This window comes from Fusarium solani (assembly GCF_023522795.1).
Source record: "Fusarium solani strain SB1 chromosome Unknown bctg00000004, whole genome shotgun sequence".
NCBI classification, from domain to species: Eukaryota; Fungi; Ascomycota; class Sordariomycetes; order Hypocreales; family Nectriaceae; genus Fusarium; species Fusarium solani.
In genome coordinates, this window is record NW_027072152.1 from 3,182,514 (window position 1) to 3,201,220 (window position 18,707).

Consider the following 18,707-nt stretch of genomic DNA (forward strand, 5'->3'; position numbering starts at 1 on the left):
CAATTTTAAATGCTGCAGATTCCGAGTGGTTGATTCCATTCTTCATAGAGAAATCACAGATACAATGCTGCTTCTTTGATTCATGGTGATGGCGCAACGAGCCGCGAAGAATGACGCGACAGAGGTGATTGAGCGTGTTGTGGAGGGGAAGGGGGGATGGGGTTAAGGATTGGGCATACCCTGTGATTCAGACAAAGGATTCGATTCCGTGAGCAACTTGATCCGTCTTCCTACCCGCGAGGTGCAGAGAAAATCTGTCCCATCTGTATATTGCGCAAGTCGCTCGCCGCTTACAACATTATCGAACCGTAGGCGTGTCCTGTCGGGGAGGCAAATGATGGATAGCACAAGGGCGACACACCGAGGTCCGCCAGAGTAGAGCAATGTGCAGGCAGCAGACGCAGGCCAGATGGAGGACGTGAACGCGGAAGAATCGAATCGAAATCTTAAGCGCCACCAGTATCTACCGGCGCAGTTCGTCTGCCGAGCGCCGACGCTGCGTGCTGTCGCGATGAGTGATGCCGGCGTGCGGTTGTTGATGGAGTGTCGTCGAGAGTAGGTAGAAAAAGAAGTCCTGGCGGCTTCGCAACTGAGGACCAAGACGTGTTGGACGATGGCCCCATTTCTCAGGCACACACAACCATTTGGTCTCAGGCATGGCCCCACTCGTGTCTCAAGCACGGAGAACGGACAGGCCGCGCCTGCGCCTGCTCCCCCTGGAAGTCAGAAGTGCCTGCCTCTGCCTGTGTCCCAACTGTCGGCCCTTGAATCGGTCCGTGCTCCAGCTTGCGCGCCGTCGGGAGCTATCAACTGAGCGCCTGGCAACCTACTGTACGGTATCGTGGCCTCAAGCTGGCATTAAAACAACACGGCCCTTGACGTGAGGATTCGGCTTGGCGCTTTGCAAGTAAGCTTTTTGTCTGCATAGGGTCAAAGTTTCCTCATTGCTTTTTTTGCGCACCCCCTCGACATTAGGGTGGCCAATATCTTCGCCCTTGTCAGGACAGCTCCTGAACTGCGCATCCCACTATCATCACCGCTTTGAGCTCCAACTTCGCCGACGTCATCTGCCACCATGGCCACCAAGGGGAACTCCCTGCGCGATCGCCAAATAGGTTTGTTATGGTAAACTAATATCTCTTGCTTCTATGTTAACAATATTCTAGCTTCTCTCAAGAAGATCCTCAACCTCAACGAGACGGTCGAGTCAGCCGAAGCCGACGAAGCGCTCGCAAACGGTCTGCTTGCCCCCGTCGCTCCCATCCTCGACGCCGACGGCAACCCCATCTGGAAGGTGTTGGTGTTTGATGATCTGGGCCGAGATGTCATCAGCAGTGTGATGCGTGTCAGTGACCTGCGGTCAATGGGTGTGACTATGCACATGTAGGTCAGCCAAGCGCATTCTTAGACAGTCAACTAACATCATGCGCAGGCACATTGGCGGCTCCAGACACCCGATCCCAGACGTCCCTGTCATCTATCTTCTCGAGCCGAATGCGAAGAACCTCGAGGCCATCACTTCGGACTTGCAAAAGGGATTATACTCGCCAGCCTACATCAACTTCCTCTCCTCCCTGCCCCGCGTCCTTCTTGAGGAGTTTGCGACACAGACAGCAGCCGCGGGAACTTCAGAGCACATCTCCCAGCTGTTTGACCAATATCTCAACTTCATCGTCGCCGAGCCGGATCTGTTTAGCTTGGGGATGCAGAACGAGCACACGTATTGGGCTTTGAATAGTGCAGCAACAAGTGATGCCGAGCTTGACCGAGTGGTGGATAGGATCGTGAGCGGACTCTTCAGTGTTGTTGTTACTATGGGTATGATACTTGGCAAATACGATTGCCGTGTAAGAAGCTAATTGTGTTTGCAGGCGTTATCCCCATCATCCGATGCCCCAAGGGCGCCGCGGCGGAGATGGTCGCTGCGCGACTCGACCGCAAGCTCCGAGATCACATCCTCAACTCCAAGGACAACCTATTCTCGGGTCCTCGACCAACCGCATCCTCTGGCACACCTTCCTCCCGACCCGTCTTAATTCTCCTAGACCGCAATGTCGACTTGATACCCATGCTGTCGCATTCTTGGACCTACCAGTCCCTGGTTCATGATGTTCTTAACATGAAGCTGAACCGAATCACGATCGAGGCTCCGGTGGAAGAGGGAAACCCAGCACGAGGCACATCGAAAAAGGGCTACGACTTGACCGCAAGCGACTTCTTCTGGGCCAAGAACGCTGGCAGCCCTTTCCCACAGGTGGCAGAGGATATTGACGCCGAATTAACCAAGTATAAGGAGGACACGGCTTCGATTACGAAAAAGACTGGCGTGACTGATCTGGAGGACCTTCAGAACGATACAAGCGCAAGCGCCCAACACCTCAAGGCGGCGATAACATTGCTTCCCGAGATGAGAGAGCGCAAGGGCATCCTCGACATGCACATGAACATCCTGGCAGCTTTGTTGACAGGTATCAAGGACCGCCAACTTGACAACTACTTCCAACTCGAAGAGGGTATTGTCAAGCAGACCAAGGCCCAGATCATGGAGATCATCAAGGATGACAACAAGGGCACTAACCCTGTCGACAAGCTGCGACTCTTCATCATCTGGTACCTGAGCACCGAACAGGAGGTCGGCCGAGTGGAGTTTGAAGGCCTGGAGAAGGCTCTCGCAGAAGCAGGCGCAGATGTCTCATCTCTGCCCTACGTCCGACAGTAAGAATTTCTGGTTCAGCTTCTTCATTCACACTTGCTAATGGATAACCAGGGTTCGAGCGACCACCAAGATGACACAACTGACAACCATCAACAACACAACTCAGCCAGCTCAATCTTCAGACCTCTTTGGGCGATTCTCTTCCATGTCATCCCGCCTCACTGATCGCCTCAAGGAATCCGGCGTACCCACTGGCCTATCTTCCAACTTTGAGAGTCTCATCAGCGGCGTCAAGAACTTCCTTCCTGCCGATCGTGATTTTACTGTCACCAAGATCGTTGAGTCGATTATGGATCCTTCATCGGCTTCTTCATCTGCGATCGCCAAGACGGAGCACTACCTCTACTTTGATCCTCGATCCGCCAACGCTCGGGGTACCATGCCTCCCCCAAGTGCGGTGCGTTCCGGAGCGGGAGCTAGCACACCAGGTGGTATACCAGGTTCGCAAGCACCCGGACAGACGGCCAGCTTTGGTCAGCGCCGACAAGGATTTAGCGAGGCAGTGGTGTTTACCGTTGGCGGTGGAAGCATGGACGAATATGGAAACTTGCAAGAGTGGGTGAGCCGAGCTGGAGGAGACAAGGCCAAGAAGAGGGTCGTTTATGGCAGCACCGAAATGGTGAATGCCGCAGAATTCATTGCACAAGAGCTGGACAGGTTAGGAAAGGAGGTGGCATCGTGATACTCCTGAGTGTGAGAATAGATTAATGAATCCTATCTTGGTATGGCCGGGGTGATTGGGCATGTAGTTTGGAACCTTTGAATCGTGACATGATTCAAAGACGCAAAAAATCCGTTGGAATTTTGAGCTTAAGACAATGTTTGCTTCGACAACATGACTTATTCCGTGTCGCATGAAGCTTTGGTGATTCTGTGACCATTTCGGGAAAATATTGATCCGAGGTCGGCTCGTTGGATCGCCCTGACTCCATCCAGACCTCACCAATTGGAAGGACCCAGAGGCAGGGCGCCCTTGCGGCTGCTTCAGTGGAAGCTACGTACCGATCCGAGAACAACACCTCAGGTCCAGTGCGAAGGCGCCCCCAAATCTCGATAGCTGGCAAAACCCTTCTCTCCTCCATTGCTTCTCATCAGCATTTAGTCCATCGCCAACTCGAGTCCCCCATCTAGCCTCCACGCGTCCAAGCACATCTTTCAACACCATCTCCATTGAGACGTCGCGTTTTCTCCATCCCGGTCGCGTCCAAAGAGCCGCTCACCATGGACGAGGCCCCCATCAAGGCCGAGGGCGGCACCCGCCATCGCGCCGGCTACAAGTCGTACAAGAAGAAGTATAGAAAGATGCGCATCGTCTTTGACCAGAAGATGCATGACGGCGAGGAGCTACACAAGCAGGAGGACAAGGCGGCTGCGCTCGTAAAGCGCCTGGCCGTGGAGAATGAGTAGGTCATCACTCAACAACCCTCAGCCTCAAGCGCATCATCACTGACCTGTCCCTTTTCTTCTTTGACAGCCGCCTATTGGACATATTACTCGAAATCAACAACTCGCCTCAAATCCCCCCGAAAAGCAGATCGACCTCTCGCTCGAGCCCTCGTCTGACCCCAAGGCATTAGTACTGCCCCTGGATCGAGACCATGCCGACCGAAAGGAAAAGCCAGGAAAGAAACTTGAAGATCTTATCAATGGTGTGCCGCACTCATCATACAGCAATGCCAAGGAAACCCTACCGGCCATCATCAGCGAGCTAAAGGCCCCTGAAGGCGAATCGCATCCTTCCGATTTTCTGTCCGCCGACGACATCGACAACTACATCTACGAGCTCGACACCAGCATCGATCCAGAATCAACCATCCCAACGCTCGCTCCCCGCGCGCATCCAAACACACACCAGCCTACGAACCCACATCTGAAGAACCCAACCAGCGTAACAAACTGGCTGCGCAAGCATGCCCCGAAGATCTTCCTACAGGACGGCGAAACTCACGGCGATGCTGATGACGGCGAAGGCGGTCACACTGGAGGACGTAAGACACGAGGCACTCGGGGCGAGCGCGGCGGTCGGGCCAGCACAAGGGGTAAACGTGTCAGCGCCGCAGCTCGCGCCTCGGCAGCAGCAGATCGCGGCGACTGGGATGCCAGCATGGACGAGGACCCCGACTTTGCTTCAACACCCGTGGGCAGAGGCAAGCGCAAGAGGAACGATGACGATACCGGCTACAAACCTCGCGGTTCGTCGACACGACCGAGTAAGAAGAAGCGCAAGAGCGAAGTCGACGGAACGCCCAGCGTGCGCAAGTCCAAGAAGGAGGCTGCTGCGGCCCGAGACGACTAGTACCGCGCCATCAGGTTCTAAATATGGCCCTTTGCTCTTTTTTCTCTTTGGGTGGTCTTGTTCTTGAAGCGAAAATAGCCGCCCGATGAAAGAGAGACTGAGCTTGTGGTCTTTGTATTACTACCTTTCAAACCAACAACCACGGACAGCATCCGGCATGTACACACCTGCCAGGGCAAGGTACATACTGCCATAATTCCAAATGCCATGCCCTCCACACCGCGGTGGATACCCGGCCAGCCGGGCCATCCAGATCGGGACAACCCGGAGACTCACCGGGCATACGGGGATATCACTCTCATCACTGAACCCGCCTGCGCTAGCCCCCGGGGGGCATTTTCCATTATCCATCTACACGTGCGGTCTTAAGCCGAGGCATTCCTTTGCGAAGGGGGAAAAACAACAACAAATGACTGGGAGGGGAGGGGGAAACAGGGGAACCGGGGTTTCTGTTTGGGTGAACTTTGTGGGCTTTTTTGGGGTTTTCTAGATTCATCTGCATTTTCCTTACAGGGGTTGCTTGGGCTTGATGCCAGGCTACGGACAAATACCGAAGTTTGACAACAGCACAAGAAGCAAAAGAGGCGTTCGAGCGGCATCTAGGGGCACAGCTACATCCTCATGTACATGTGAGAGAGGTGCGGGACGGACAAGAGGGCCCAATGGTTTTGCTTCAAAGCACTACTTTTGGCTTTGGCGTTGGTCGTATGACTCCTCTGACCCCCTTCTCCCGCTACCAAGAGGGCTAGGAGCAGCGCGCTGTGTCATAATGTACGTATGCACAATGGGACAACAGGGAACAAGAACGAGGTCGGTATCCAGGGATTGGAGTCTGCAAAAAACTATAAAGCAGGGCTGGGTAGCCCATCTTATCTTTATGTACCCAAGAGCAACCAGGAGTCTTCTATCTACATTGCCTGCCTGCTTGTCTTCCAATACATGACACACGAGATTCAGTCGTGCCGTCCCCCTCGAAACCCTTTTCCTTCTTTTTCCAAAAGCCCGTTCGTTTCGTTTCCTTATCATACCATAGTAACGATGGAGGTATACTCTGCATGATTCGTTGCCTTGTTGCCCGTGTTCATACAGGGGAATCTTCATGTGCATGTTTGCTCCTTGACGATGCCGACTTCATGCAAGCCGACGAGGCATTGCAATCGACAACCACGAGAGAGACAATGCTCTCTCACTCGCCGAGAAGCCGAGGTTCGATGCTGGCCAGCCACTAACAACACGTCCGACGCCGATTCTCATATCCTTCATGAAAGAAATGGCGACTCTTGTGGGTGGAAAAGAGAGACCAAGAGAGTGAGGAGGATGTAGGGATGTGTGAGAGGGTGAAGAGGGGGTGCGGGGGGGGGGGGGGAGGAGAGAAGTTGTCAAGACATTTACAGCTTCTCCTTGATGATGTTCTTCATGCGGCGCTCAACAGCGTTGAGGTACTCGTTGGTGGTGACATAGTCCTCACGGCCAGTCTTGCCGCAGGCAAGGGCAAGATCCTTGGTCATGATACCATCAACATCGACGGTGTCAATGCAGGCCTGCTCGAGGCTCTCGGCGAAGGCGACAACCTCGGGCTGGTCGTCGAGCTTGCCACGCTGGATGAGACCACGGGTCCAGGCGAAGATGGAGGCAATGGGGTTGGTGGAGGTCTCGTTGCCCTTCTGGTGCTCACGGTAGTGGCGAGTGACGGTGCCGTGGGCAGCCTCAGACTCGAAGGTCTTGCCATCGGGGGTGATGAGGACAGAGGTCATTAGACCAAGGGAGCCGAAGCCCTGAGCGACAATGTCGGACTGGACATCACCGTCGTAGTCTGGGAGTTGTGTTAGTTGCTATCCTTTGAGGATGTCGAGTGACGAATCAATTGAATCGTGTCAAGCGACATGAATTTATGAGTTCGCACAAGTGTGCAGCATCAAGGGAAAGACTCACTCTTGAGGGCCATGATGTAACCACCAGAGCTCTTGATCATCTGGGCGACCATGTCGTCAATGAGACGGTGCTCATACCAGATCTTCTTGGCCTCGAACTCAGCCTTGTACTGGGTGTCGTAGAGCTCCTGGAAGATATCCTTGAAGCGACCATCGTACTTCTTGAGGATGGTGTTCTTGGTGCTCATGTAGAGGGGAAGGCCCTTGTCAAGAGCCAGCTTGAAAGAGGCGTGGGCGAAGCCAGTGATGGACTCGTCGGTGTTGTACTGGGTCTGGGCGACACCACCACCGTTCTTGAACTGGAAGACCTCAATCTCCTGGGGCTCACCACCCTCGGGGGTGTAGACCATGGAGAGCTTGCCAGGGCCGGGCAGGACAGCATCCTTGGCGCGGTACTGGTCACCGAAGGCGTGTCGGCCAATGATGATGGGCTTCTTCCAGCCAGGGACGAGACGGGGAATGCGGGGGATGACAATGGGCTCACGGAAGACAGTACCGCCGAGGGCATTTCGGATGGTTCCGTTGGGGGAAAGCCACACTAGAGCATGTAAGTCAGCTGGGTTTCATTCTTCACGTTTTGGTTCATCACGGAGCATCTCATTCGTCATGTTTCTGCCCTCACTTTCTCCTCATCATGTATGCGGGGGTGGCGATTGGTGGGGGAGATGGCAGAGAGCTGCAAGATGCAACTCGGGCTAGGCTAGGGATAGAAGGGAACTCACTCTGCTTCAGCTTGAACTCCTCAACTCGGGCCTCATCGGGGGTGATGGTGGCGCACTTGACACCGACCTGGTACTTCTTGATGGCCTCGGCGGCATCAATGGTGACCTGGTCGTTGGTCTCGTCACGGTACTCAAGACCAAGGTCATAGTACTTGAGGTCGATGTCGAGGTAGGGGTAGATGAACTTGTCCTTGATGGACTGCCAGATGATGCGGGTCATCTCATCGCCATCGAGCTCGACGACGGGGTTCTTGACCTTGATCTTGGGGATAGCGGAAGCCATTGTGCGGACGGCGAAGGGGGAGATGGTCTGGACGGCACCGAAGGAAGCGCGGATAGGACGAACGGCGATCGGAGAGGAAGAAGCAAAGGCGACACGGCGCAGCGAAGACGATAGAAGAGACCTCGGGACGGCGGAGGCGAGGGCAACAGCGGGCATGATGGGCGAGAAGAGAAGAAGAGGGCGGGAAGCAAAAGAAAAATCCGATATAAAAGGGTCTCAAGAGACAACTGGCAAGGCCGGGCTCGGGAGTCGTCGCCGGTAACTTGGATTGGGTAACAGGCAAACGGGGAAGGCGCGAGTCCGTCTGAGGATACCCAAGGTTGGTAATTTGCTGCTTTGCTGCACACCTCAGGCGCGGGGTGTAATGCGGAACGACGGACGGTCGGAGGAGGGAAGGAGCCTACGAGGGGACCAGGGGGGCGTGCGTGTGAGAGGTGCCTTCCTTTGGGGTTAGGCAGTTGCTTCGGGAGGGGGAAGGTGCAAGGTGCAGCGCTTCAACCGAGGAAGTGGCCGGTTACTGCTTGACGCAAACGCAGGAAGGCGGCGACCGAGAGGAAAACCGACCGACGATGCGGCGATGCGACGGCGATGCGACGGGATATGGGGAACGACGATGGCGTTTCCCCCCAATGAGACGGAGTGGATTTGATGGGAACGGTTTGGTAGGCGCCGCTTTTTTTCTCGTCTGACCGAGCTAGTGCGAGGATCTAGGCGCAGAGAGAGAGAGGAAAGCTGGGGAATCGTTAGACCTTTGCGTCAAGCCGCTGGGAGGAGCCGTGCAGATGGAGAATGATGCCATGCGGCGGCGGGAAGAAGATGCAGTGAGTGTTTTCTTTCTGCTTCCTTGTGTTCCCTTTGGGGGAGGAGCTCCCGGAGTCGAGAAAGGCATTGGGGGAGGCGAAAAAAGAGAGAAGGGGGAGTGAAGTTTGAAGCCAGAAAGGAGTGGTTCTCGTTGGTCAATGACGAGACGCAGAGCATAGATGATGATGTCTTGTGGCTGGTCGATGAGGCTCTACTAGCGAGCAACCCAATCCGAGAATGGAGATTCGACTTACAAATCCTTTTGAAGCTGTTTTTGCTTGCTTTTCCGGTTCGCGTTCTCCTTCTCGAAGCTGATGATGATGGTCTGAGAACTGTTGATGGTTCGAGAAACTGGGGGTTCTACCGAGCTCGAGTAAAAAAAGGTCAGAACTCAATGATCCGACAACGGACTGCCGAGTGGGAATCACGTCGGTTTTTCCTTCTTAGCCTTCTGGGGTCATTTCTTCCTGGGTCGGCGCGACACGCCGAAGACGGCACAGAAGCGGGAATAAGGTAAAAAACGTGGCTGATCTTGTTAGACGGATGCGACAGGGGTCTAGCTACATAGATTTGGCGTCCTTTTTCTGATTAATGTCTCTTCCAGATGAAGCTCAAGCTGCGCTCGTCTTTTGCATCTCGCGATGATTTCCAGGCGGAGTGCACATCTCGCCAACCCGGACTCTTCGGCTCTCAAAATTACGTCTCCCCCTTCAGGGTGTGCCTCGAGTAGCCCAGACCTCTTTTCTTCCTCATTGCCAGGGTCCTTTGGGGATGCCAGCCTCGGGACCTGACCGAGCTGGGGCGCCCTTATGAACATCTGCAACCAGAGAAAAAGGCGCTTCTCAGACTTCTAGCCAGTGCCCAGCCTCGACGGTTAGCACTAGTGTCGATTCCGCGTGGGACCCCCAGTGCTTGTTGGGGGGGGCTTTGGAGCAGAAGCGGGCCCTCTTCTGTTTTGCCTCCCCCTCTTGCATGACAGCTGGGTTTCGCCCTCGCCTCGGGGTTGCTATGGCCGAGCCTGAAAGCGACGATGCTTTGTCAGTCGAGGGTGTTGCTAATTCCAGTTGGCGTCACTGGTCAAACCTGATCCGGGGGGAGGTTGGCATTCCGAAAGGGGCAATTCCTCCTGTCCAAAGCCATCTATAACCATCACCACCAAGGACGGCAGAGTGTCTCGTGAGAATATGCGGAGTCGGCTTGTTTACTCGGCTCTTATAAAGCCAATTGACAGTCGTAATCCGGATACAACACACCGCTCCCCGGCAACCCTCCACCCCGCCGCGCGGGAGAGGGGAAAAAAATAAACGCTAATCCGGGCCCTTCAGCTCGGCGCCGTCCGAATCTCCGTTCTCCGTCTCGGATCTCCGGTGGGGGACCCGCTCTCCGCGCCGTGATCGGGGGAGGGCGAGATGCGGGACACCTTGTTGTCGCATTTGCCGCCCGAATGAAAGGAAAGCTATTCCGATGCGCAGCAGGAGGGGTGGAGGTGAGTATCCCGACTGGAAACTCGGCCGCTTTTAATATTTAGCAGTAATTATCCGTGCCAGGGATGGGTTCTCCCGATGAGGTCTGGGAGACCAAAGAACCGGAATAGTCTTCTAACCCGATAGTCTTAGGTTTTTTACTTCTATATCCAAACAAATCATCCTAGGAATGCGGCCATTGAGGAAGACTCACAGCTTCGTTGCACGATCTTGGCGTACAACTCAGAAGTCTTCTCCCGTCTTGGTGTTTTGCCCATCCGCTCTCCGGAAAAGCGTCCGAGGCTGCAGCGGCTCCGGATTTGACTGCGCATTTAATATTTGTAAGTCGAGACAAATTTTACGCCCGCCACGCCTTCTACAACCGAAGCAAGGCAGAGAAACGCAAAGGAAAACCAAATATGACACCAGCATGAGAGTATCACAAAGGATTAATAGACAGATCCGGCTTCCATCGAGCACAAAGCGTGGTCTCGACACAACCACAGGGTAGGAGACAATTGTGGAACACTTCCGAGCCTCGGAAGACAAGCCCGAATATATATCCAGATACTACCGAGCATTGCATTCACGATCATCAAGGTCCTACACAGTCCTGGTGTTCCTATAGTACACGATTCTTTCCCAGCTACACCCTGTTACATGATATCCATAATGTCCAAGTCCCACCAGTTTACACATCAAAAATCTCGCCGACGCCCTCATTCCCGCCTCTTCGGTTCTCGACAATGTCCAGCCTCCACCCCTCCCAGTGCTTTAGCGATCGCTTAATCTCCTTGATCCGCTCGATCCGCTTCTTCGACTCCTCCTCCTGGGCCTTGCGGAACGCCTCCTCGTCAAAGTCCATGCCATCATCATCAAGGAATTCATCGTCGTTACCGCCTGCCAGCGCATTGAGTCCGCTTGTCAGGAAGTCGCCGATGCCACCAGGTCCAGACTTTCTCCGCTGAGTTGGCGAGATCGCATGTCCTGGCGAAAGATCGACATCGTGGAAGCCTGGGCTTGTTGCCTCCAGCTCACGTCGCTTGCCAATCCAGGCCCCACTACGAAGCTCATGCACCTCGCTCTCAAGAGCCCGGATCTTCCTCTCAAGCTTCTGGCGTTCTTCGTCCTCAAGCTCATCAACGCCCTCGTCATCCAGCCCACCACCTCCTTCGAGAGACCTGCGGCTTCGAAGTTTCGTATTCTCACTCTCAAGCTTCTCGAGCTTCGACCGCAAGTCGGTCGCGTCTCGTTCCGCCTTCTCCTTCTCCTTCTTCAGTGCTTGTAATCGTGAATCTTGCTCCTTATGCAATGTCGTGAGAGTCGTAGCTTTCTTCTCTAGGGCCTCGACCTTCTTCTCGAGCTCATCGCGAGCATTGTTGGATTCCTCGAGTTCATGCTCCAGAGTCTTGAGCTTGGTCTCAGCGCTAGTTCGTTCGCTGCCTTCTCGAACGGCCTTCTCTGTCGTCCGCTCGAGGTTGCGCTTCAAGTCCTGAAGCTCACGCTGTGCCTTGCCCGCCGCAGCCTCTGCCCGTGCTACTTTATCCTCCAAGGCGGTAATCTGCTCCTTCTCAGAGGATGAGCCACTGGCATGTCGCTCAGCTTGCGCCCTGAGCTTTGAGATCTCAATCTCCATTGACTCGATGGTGGCCGACTTTGCGTCAAGCTCAGCCTTTAGGTCAGCAGGAGGCGTAGACAGGGACATGGATGGCCGATGCGCGTGGCCAGAGCCCCGCGATACTTGTTGCTGAAGCTGCGAGTTCTGACGCTGCAAAGCGGCAAGCTGGGTCCTCTGTAACATGTGTTAGTGAGCTTGCAGATTGATGTCGCGATGCGCATAATGAGCCTCTTACCAGACTGTCACAGAGTCCGTCTTCGGGGCCACCCGTCTTGACATGGTCATCGCCGTCGTCCTCCCGGATGTCTGCCAGCTCGTCTTCAGCCTTTTGCCACCTCTTTTCTGACTCGGCGGCTTCCTTGGCCAGGCGCTTATTCTCTTTCTCGAGCTCCTCGATTCTGGCCACATGCTTTCTGTAAATATCCGGCGCAGTGTCACCATCGGGGCTGAAAGGGCCGGGAGATATAGCACCGCCAGGGGGGATGGATCCCGCGCGGAATGATGTAGACCTCAGCTTCGACTGCTGGGCCAAGGATGGAGCAGCTGAAGAGGGTTCATCTTCATCGTCGTTCCCTGGCGCTTCAGCATCGCCTTTGGGTGTCTCCTCGGGCTTGTCTTCGGTTTTCTCTGTGGGCGCTTCCTCGGTGGCCTTCTCGTCGGTTGGAGGGGGGCATCGGCGGAGCCCTCTGGCTCAGTTGCTGGGGTCTCAGCAGCCTCTTGCTTGGTCTTCTTGGATGCGCTGCCCTTCTTCTTGCTCTTCTTCAGTTGTTCGACCTGAAACGACCACAGGTCAGCTTGCTACATGGTAGGCAACGGGAGGAAGGGAGGGGTGCACGAACGCGCTTCTTGGCCGCGGCGATCTTCTCCTGGCGGGCCTTTTCGTCGGCGTCAGCCATGGTGAGTCGAGGTACTGCACGTGTATAGTTCGGATTAGGAGAGACGCGTGGTAAGATTGATGTCGGCGTTGTTGAAATGTGTCGTTTAGATCAGGCTTGGATACTGTAGGTAGGTACGTGTTGGTGGCAGCTCCACACTCGAGGGAGCTCCGTCATCCTGCTGAAGCTTAGTTGGCCTGTGCAGGGGCCGTGTAATCGGTGCATGTTTCAATTATCGACACTGTGTAAACACCATCGCATCGCCTCTCACGCCTCTCTTTGGTTGTGCTTTGACTGGAAGGCTTTGCATTCGATCATAATACAAATGGATGGTTAATCTATCAATGAGGCGTATGGAGAAAGCCGAGCCCCCCAAAAGCTACGAGTTTGCTGGCTGCCGATAGTTCAGCCTCTTATTCGCATTCCTATTTCATCTCCAGATCCTTGACTCACTTACATCACCCCAATGAGGAGAAGCTTCCATAACCATCCTGAGAACTTAGTAAACCTCAATTTAGATCTTTTCATTGGATACTAGCTAGGATACCCATACAAACTTTTGATTCTGTTGGGTTCCAATGCCCAGCTGAACCCAGGGGTCTATGTACCTACCCAGCTGTTTGTTGGTGATCGCGACGGGCAGCGGCAGTTGCCTGGCAAGAATGGCAGGTGCCCCCTCTCAACATTTCACGTGAAATTTTTGAACAAAGAAGGCTCGAAATTCTCACAATGCATTGTAAGCTTCCATCCTTCAATCATTCGCCTTGATCCCTCGCTGGGCCTGCTGCACCACTTCAACGTCAAGCGCCTTGACATGAACTGGACTGAAGGGTCTCTCGCCCGTCACTCCCGCCGTAAAGGATGGGATAAGGATGCTGCCCGCCAGAAGGAATACTTTGCCAAAGCTCGAGCCAGGAAACAAGAGGCTGCGTCTGGGAAGAATACACCCAGAGTTCCCTTCGTCCCTGACTACATCCCACGCGAGCCGCCGGCGGGCAATTCCTCCAGCTCCTCCACTCATCGGAAGAAGGACAAGTCACCCCGAAAACGATTGATACAAAACCAAAATGATACGAATGAGAGAGCCATTCCTTCCAGCGGTCACTCACAGCCAGGCCAGCGGACCTCGGGTTCGCTCCTTGACCCAACCACATGGACCAATCAACACCGAACTGACGTCGATATTGACGCCAAAAGACGAAAACTCCTCCAGGAAACTGACTGGAGCCGTATCCGTCTTCAGAAGCCCCTTGGGCCCATCTACCCGCAGCAAAGGGCACCCGTTGCCCACCTCACCTCTAGAGGAAATCACCACTTGCCAGGCAACCAGGCCAATACCCTGCTGCAGATACCTGGACTTGATAGCCGCTTGAATGAGAGACCGCCGACGCATCGACCAAGAAATAGTATGCAAATCAGAATTGGGGACCAGGACCTTCGCTGGAGCACGGAGAGCAACTCGGTCCGAAGTTCTGTTTCACGGCGCGGACCACCTGGGGAATTGGGGGCATGGCATTCTACACCACCCAGATCAATAATATCGCGCTCGCCCTTTGAATCACGCCCAAGTGTGAGTCGCCTGTCTGAACCTTCCGAGCATCCCGGAACCGACTCCAGGCCGCAGCCTCCATCCTCAGACCTTGCGGCCGCCATTGGACGTTCTCTAGAGGGGCGACGAAAGAGGCAACCAAACGCTCTGCACGATCGAAGCATCGTCGTGACCTCTTCACCACTTGTTATGCATCACCCTCGACCCACTCGAGACGGACACCCGTTCGACATATACTCTCTCGAAGTTCAAGACAACGACAGTGTCGCCGCCCGAGTTGGCTCAACTGGCCCATCCTCGAGTCACCCCCTGTCCGATGATATTCAATGGAACGCATGGCTGAACGAAACTCCTGAACTCGAAACACGAGGCTCTTCTTCGGTGTATAACGAGCCAGGCTCATTTCCTCGCAATACTCGGGCCTGGGGCGATTCAGACGATCGATCGCAGACTCATGACACCATCTATCACGGGGTGGCACGACGAGGCTATAGTAGGAAAAGCGATGAGCTTTCGCAACTATCAAGCTCGCGTCAGTCTTTTCAGCTTTCTTCTGATGTCCCAAGCGAAAACACGCATGCGACCATGGTAGAACTCGAGACTCCCAAGCAGACCCGTTGCTCGAGAGTCGAAGAAGAGGCATGGGCTGCCTTTGTCAGGGGTCCTAATCAAAGCCATGAATTGGGCAAGTCATATTCGACGCCGGGCAGGAAACCGATCCCCACAATACGGGAGAATCAACGAAAGGCCTCGAACACCCAAGACCTGATGGAACTGTTGGTTGTGAAGGAAGGGAGACAAGAAACAGGTCATGAACACAGAGAAACAACACTGCAAGAGGACGAGGATGAGATTTGGAAGAAGTTCATCTTCGACGACTACGCCGAAATTAATCGCAGAGCACGGGAAGAGATCCATGAAAAGACCAAATGTGACCTAGGGTTGAAGAAGGCAATCCCCCCGAGTTATGTTTTGGAGCCGGCTTCAGGGGTCAAGAACGACCAGATGCGCAAGACCCCAACGGCTGTCGCAGAGTCGTCTTCAACACCTTGCCTGGACTTGAATTGGAATATACTCGAACCTTCACGCAGTGCGGTAGAACCATCTCCAGCGCCAAAGACAGGAATGGGCCCCCCGATGTCACAGTCCCCAAACACAACTGTTGAGCCGAACCCAGCACCCAAATTGGACTTGGACACTAGTATGCTAGAGCTCTCTGAAGCATATGAGCTTGACTTGAGCCTTCAAATACCTGAGTTTCCGGACAGCACTGTGGAGTTACCTTCAGCACCAAAGCCCGACTTGAGTTTGCAGACGGCAGAGGTCTCAACTGATGTAATAGAGCCACTCGCGGCACCTGGAGAAGGGCAACCAGGCGCATGTAAAACACACATCGCCACCGAGGAGCCCTCTGAAATACTGTCTTGCACAGATGAAGGCATGCAGGCTCCATCAGATGCCGCCGCGGAAACGAATGTGGTGGATGCCGACTCGGCGGCTGCCCAGCCAGGTTCGCCTCAACCGGTACAGTCAGAGTTCAAGTTTCATCACCCGAGCCTTTTTGTTGGACGTCTGGCCAGTAATGGCCCGGCCAATATGCCGTGCGCACCCTCGACTGCGGCGTCAAAGATGGGCAGGCGACCAAGAGCCAGGGGGAGCAGGGAGCAGGGAAGGCCGGACTTTCGTACGATGCCGGACTATGATGGAGATCCGATTGAGGAGTGCTGTGAGGGATAGGCGAAGACCGAGTGACGGAGATAGGGATGGGGACATGCAATGGGGCTGGGTGCTTGCTGCATGAGGCATGAGGTCACGGGTTGTTTGTGCAGTGCGCGATATTGTGTAGCGCAGACTGGGGAAGCCATCATGGTGGCACTGACATCAAGTCTGGGGAAAGCATTTGCAGGGAATACGGTGTCACGGGAGACAAAGGGAAGGATATCAGGGATCTACTTGTCTCTTTTCTCGTTACACACACAGCCAAGGGTATGAGGCGGGCCATATGCCGTGATGACCAAATATCACACCGTAAAAGTCGAAAGGGACGGGAAACAGAATGTCAAATAATTGTGCCATTGTTGGGTACTGTAGCTGTAATCCAGAAGCCCCACACACAAGAAATACTACATACACGAGAATAGAATGAATACACACGAGATGCGCGCCGCGCAACGCAACACGCCCCCGGCAAACAAATCCGAAACCCAATGACATAAACAAGAAAAAACTCCCGCCGTCTATATAGTTAGTGCCGTAATATCTTTCCCTCTAAAGTAGTGCGGGTATCTCATATCTCATCTCATCCGTAGACGTCACAACATCATGTCACTGCCAATAACAACACCTCTTATCTCGCTGCCTTGACTGAGCTGAACCCCAGCCCAGATCAGGTCCCAGTAAGCTTGTCCCGAAAAGGAAAGTCGATAGAAGAATGGAAGGAATGGAAGAACTGATGGTGCACACCACAGCCACGCTTGACATTCCCCGCAGCAGGGCCCCGCTTCTAGAACAATTCTCTCAAGTCAGCCTCATGGGCTGGGATCCTAGTCTATCCTGGTGGAGACGGGGATCTGCAGCGCATGGGTGGGCGTTTTCAAGAGGTCCGGGGAGGATCCCTTGCTGCGTCCTGCAAAGGTGGTGTGGGCGACCATGGACTGAAGGAATGCGAAGCCAAGAGAAAGTATGCCGAGTAGGCAGACGTTCAATATGTAGACGAAAAGACCAAAAACGCCTTGATGCCCGAAGCCGTTCATGGTGGTGTGCCGGTCTTGGTGATGTACAAGGGTTCCTGCAGCCTCATTGCCAAGCTGCGAGGCGTGATCGAGAGCTGGGCTGGGTAAAAGTGCACATGCCGGCACATCCCGCCGTACCGATGACAGTATCGATGTGAAGCGAGCATGTCGAAGCTGCAGAACCGTGCTGCGCAAGGCGCAATCATGATTTTAACCAGGTGCGAGACTTTGTGGTGTCTTGTGGTTGGTTGGTTGCGTGAGCAAGGCTGTGTCTCTGCTCACCCCCTTCAAGATCGGCTGCGGCGCTTCTCCTTGCGCTTGGGCTCACAAGACCCCTTGCACTTGGGGCATTCAAAGTCGTCCTTGGAGATGTAGACGCGGATGAGGCATCGCGGGCATCGCCACCAGTTGTTGGCATAGTATCGATCCTCGAGCCACTCTTCGTTGACGACGACACCGCGCTTCTGGATATCCTCACGATGGTACTCGCGCAAGTGGTCGCGGAAGTGATCACGACGCCGGAAAGGCTCGCTGGCGCGGGTGCATCGTGGGTAGTCGCAAAAGTGCGCCTCCTTGGTCGAATCGGGATTGTGAGTGTTCCTATAGTGGCGCTGAAGATCGGCAGTGCGCTTGAAGGGCTTAGCATTGCAGCCAGCGTAAAGGCATATAGCAGGAGCGTCTTGACCGGAGGGACTGCAGCGAGTTAGCTCAAGTAACAAGAGAAAGCAGTGGATAAGGGACAGACGTACCCATCACCCCGAGGAACAATAGTGTCCTCTGAACCTGCAGAGTAGGCCGAGGAATAAGAATCCTGATAGGTAGAGTCTTGTAGGTAGGCAGGGCCTTGTTGATATGCAGGATCCTGTTGTTGAGCTGAGTAGTTGACCGCCGACGGGTCGTTGTAATAGTAACCACTCGGCATGGGAGACTCAGGGACGGTTGAGGCGGTAGAACTACCCCCAGAGCTGGCGCCTCGGGCAAGGGGTAGGAGTAACTGTCGTATTGATACGCAGATGGCGACGTTGCCTGGTCTTGGGAAGCCGAGGCGTCGTACCAGTAGTTGCTCTGCTGGTCGTAGTAGCTCATTGTGGCGGCGATGAAGGTGGCAGTAGGCCTTGAAGAAACAACTGATCTGTTGCAAGTATAGAGGAGCTATAACTTGGCTCCGTCAACGTGGGTATTCGAGGCACGGGTGCTTGAAAGGTCGAGCAAGCAGCTTGTGAATGACAAGAGTAAGAGATGGTGGCATGCAAGAGGCCACGAGTAGGTTATTGTCTTGGTGGTAAATCCCCAAACAAAGATGTAGGGCTTTCTGCATGGAGGTTGATGCTGTTGATGTGATGGTGATGGTGATGAGTGAGTTGAAAGTGAGGGCGGCCAGGCTGGTTATATGCTTGAGAGTTTGGCGTCTAGAGAGGGGGGTCTGTTTGGGCGGGTAGGCTAAGTAACAAGGCCGGCAGGGTGAGGCTCAAATCGCACATTGCTTAGTGAGGCGGAAGGTGAAGAGTCATGTCATACACAAAAGGAAAAGGCAACATGACCCTGAAACTGAAAGAGAACTATGCGGTGCCGATTCTGGTAGCTCTTGGCTGCAAGACCAAAGGGGTATCATTAGGCTTCTAGAATACTATATGGGATCAAGAACCTGGCTCGGGGAGGTAGTTATCGGGGATGCAGCAGGCCCAGCCACAGCCAACGCTTGATCTGATGGGCCCTGGATG

At 54.3% G+C, this 18,707-nt stretch overlaps 6 protein-coding genes across 6 annotated transcripts; 3 read left to right on the top strand and 3 right to left on the bottom strand.

Moving 5' to 3' along the window:
* Positions 1–1,075: 1,075 nt before the first annotated feature.
* MRS44_008073 (uncharacterized protein) lies at positions 1,076–3,398 on the top strand (the record flags this gene model as incomplete). Its single annotated transcript, XM_046275916.2, has 5 exons — positions 1,076–1,115; positions 1,167–1,383; positions 1,433–1,818; positions 1,872–2,715; positions 2,768–3,398. 5 exons carry the CDS (start codon positions 1,076–1,078, stop codon positions 3,396–3,398), a joined length of 2,118 nt encoding a protein of 705 aa, XP_046133902.2.
* Positions 3,399–3,937: 539 nt separating this feature from the next.
* MRS44_008074 (uncharacterized protein) lies at positions 3,938–5,012 on the top strand (the record flags this gene model as incomplete). The annotated part of the gene is made up of 2 exons (XM_065620767.1): positions 3,938–4,093; positions 4,191–5,012. The coding sequence occupies 2 exons, from the start codon at positions 3,938–3,940 to the stop codon at positions 5,010–5,012; spliced, it is 978 nt and encodes a 325-aa protein (XP_065476839.1).
* Positions 5,013–6,400: 1,388 nt separating this feature from the next.
* On the bottom strand, positions 6,401–8,104 carry MRS44_008075 (uncharacterized protein; the record flags this gene model as incomplete). Its single annotated transcript, XM_046273743.2, has 3 exons — positions 6,401–6,825; positions 6,945–7,481; positions 7,666–8,104. The coding sequence occupies 3 exons, from the start codon at positions 8,102–8,104 to the stop codon at positions 6,401–6,403; spliced, it is 1,401 nt and encodes a 466-aa protein (XP_046133900.1).
* A 2,799-nt stretch (positions 8,105–10,903) lies between these two features.
* On the bottom strand, positions 10,904–12,726 carry MRS44_008076 (uncharacterized protein; the record flags this gene model as incomplete). Its single annotated transcript, XM_065620768.1, has 3 exons — positions 10,904–12,004; positions 12,066–12,514; positions 12,633–12,726. The coding sequence occupies 3 exons, from the start codon at positions 12,724–12,726 to the stop codon at positions 10,904–10,906; spliced, it is 1,644 nt and encodes a 547-aa protein (XP_065476840.1).
* Positions 12,727–13,519: 793 nt separating this feature from the next.
* On the top strand, positions 13,520–15,991 carry MRS44_008077 (uncharacterized protein; the record flags this gene model as incomplete). Its single annotated transcript, XM_046283524.2, has 1 exon — positions 13,520–15,991. One exon carries the CDS (start codon positions 13,520–13,522, stop codon positions 15,989–15,991), a length of 2,472 nt encoding a protein of 823 aa, XP_046133898.2.
* Positions 15,992–17,273: 1,282 nt separating this feature from the next.
* On the bottom strand, positions 17,274–18,072 carry MRS44_008078 (uncharacterized protein; the record flags this gene model as incomplete). The annotated part of the gene is made up of 3 exons (XM_065620769.1): positions 17,274–17,679; positions 17,736–17,951; positions 18,041–18,072. The coding sequence occupies 3 exons, from the start codon at positions 18,070–18,072 to the stop codon at positions 17,274–17,276; spliced, it is 654 nt and encodes a 217-aa protein (XP_065476841.1).
* Positions 18,073–18,707: the final 635 nt, after the last annotated feature.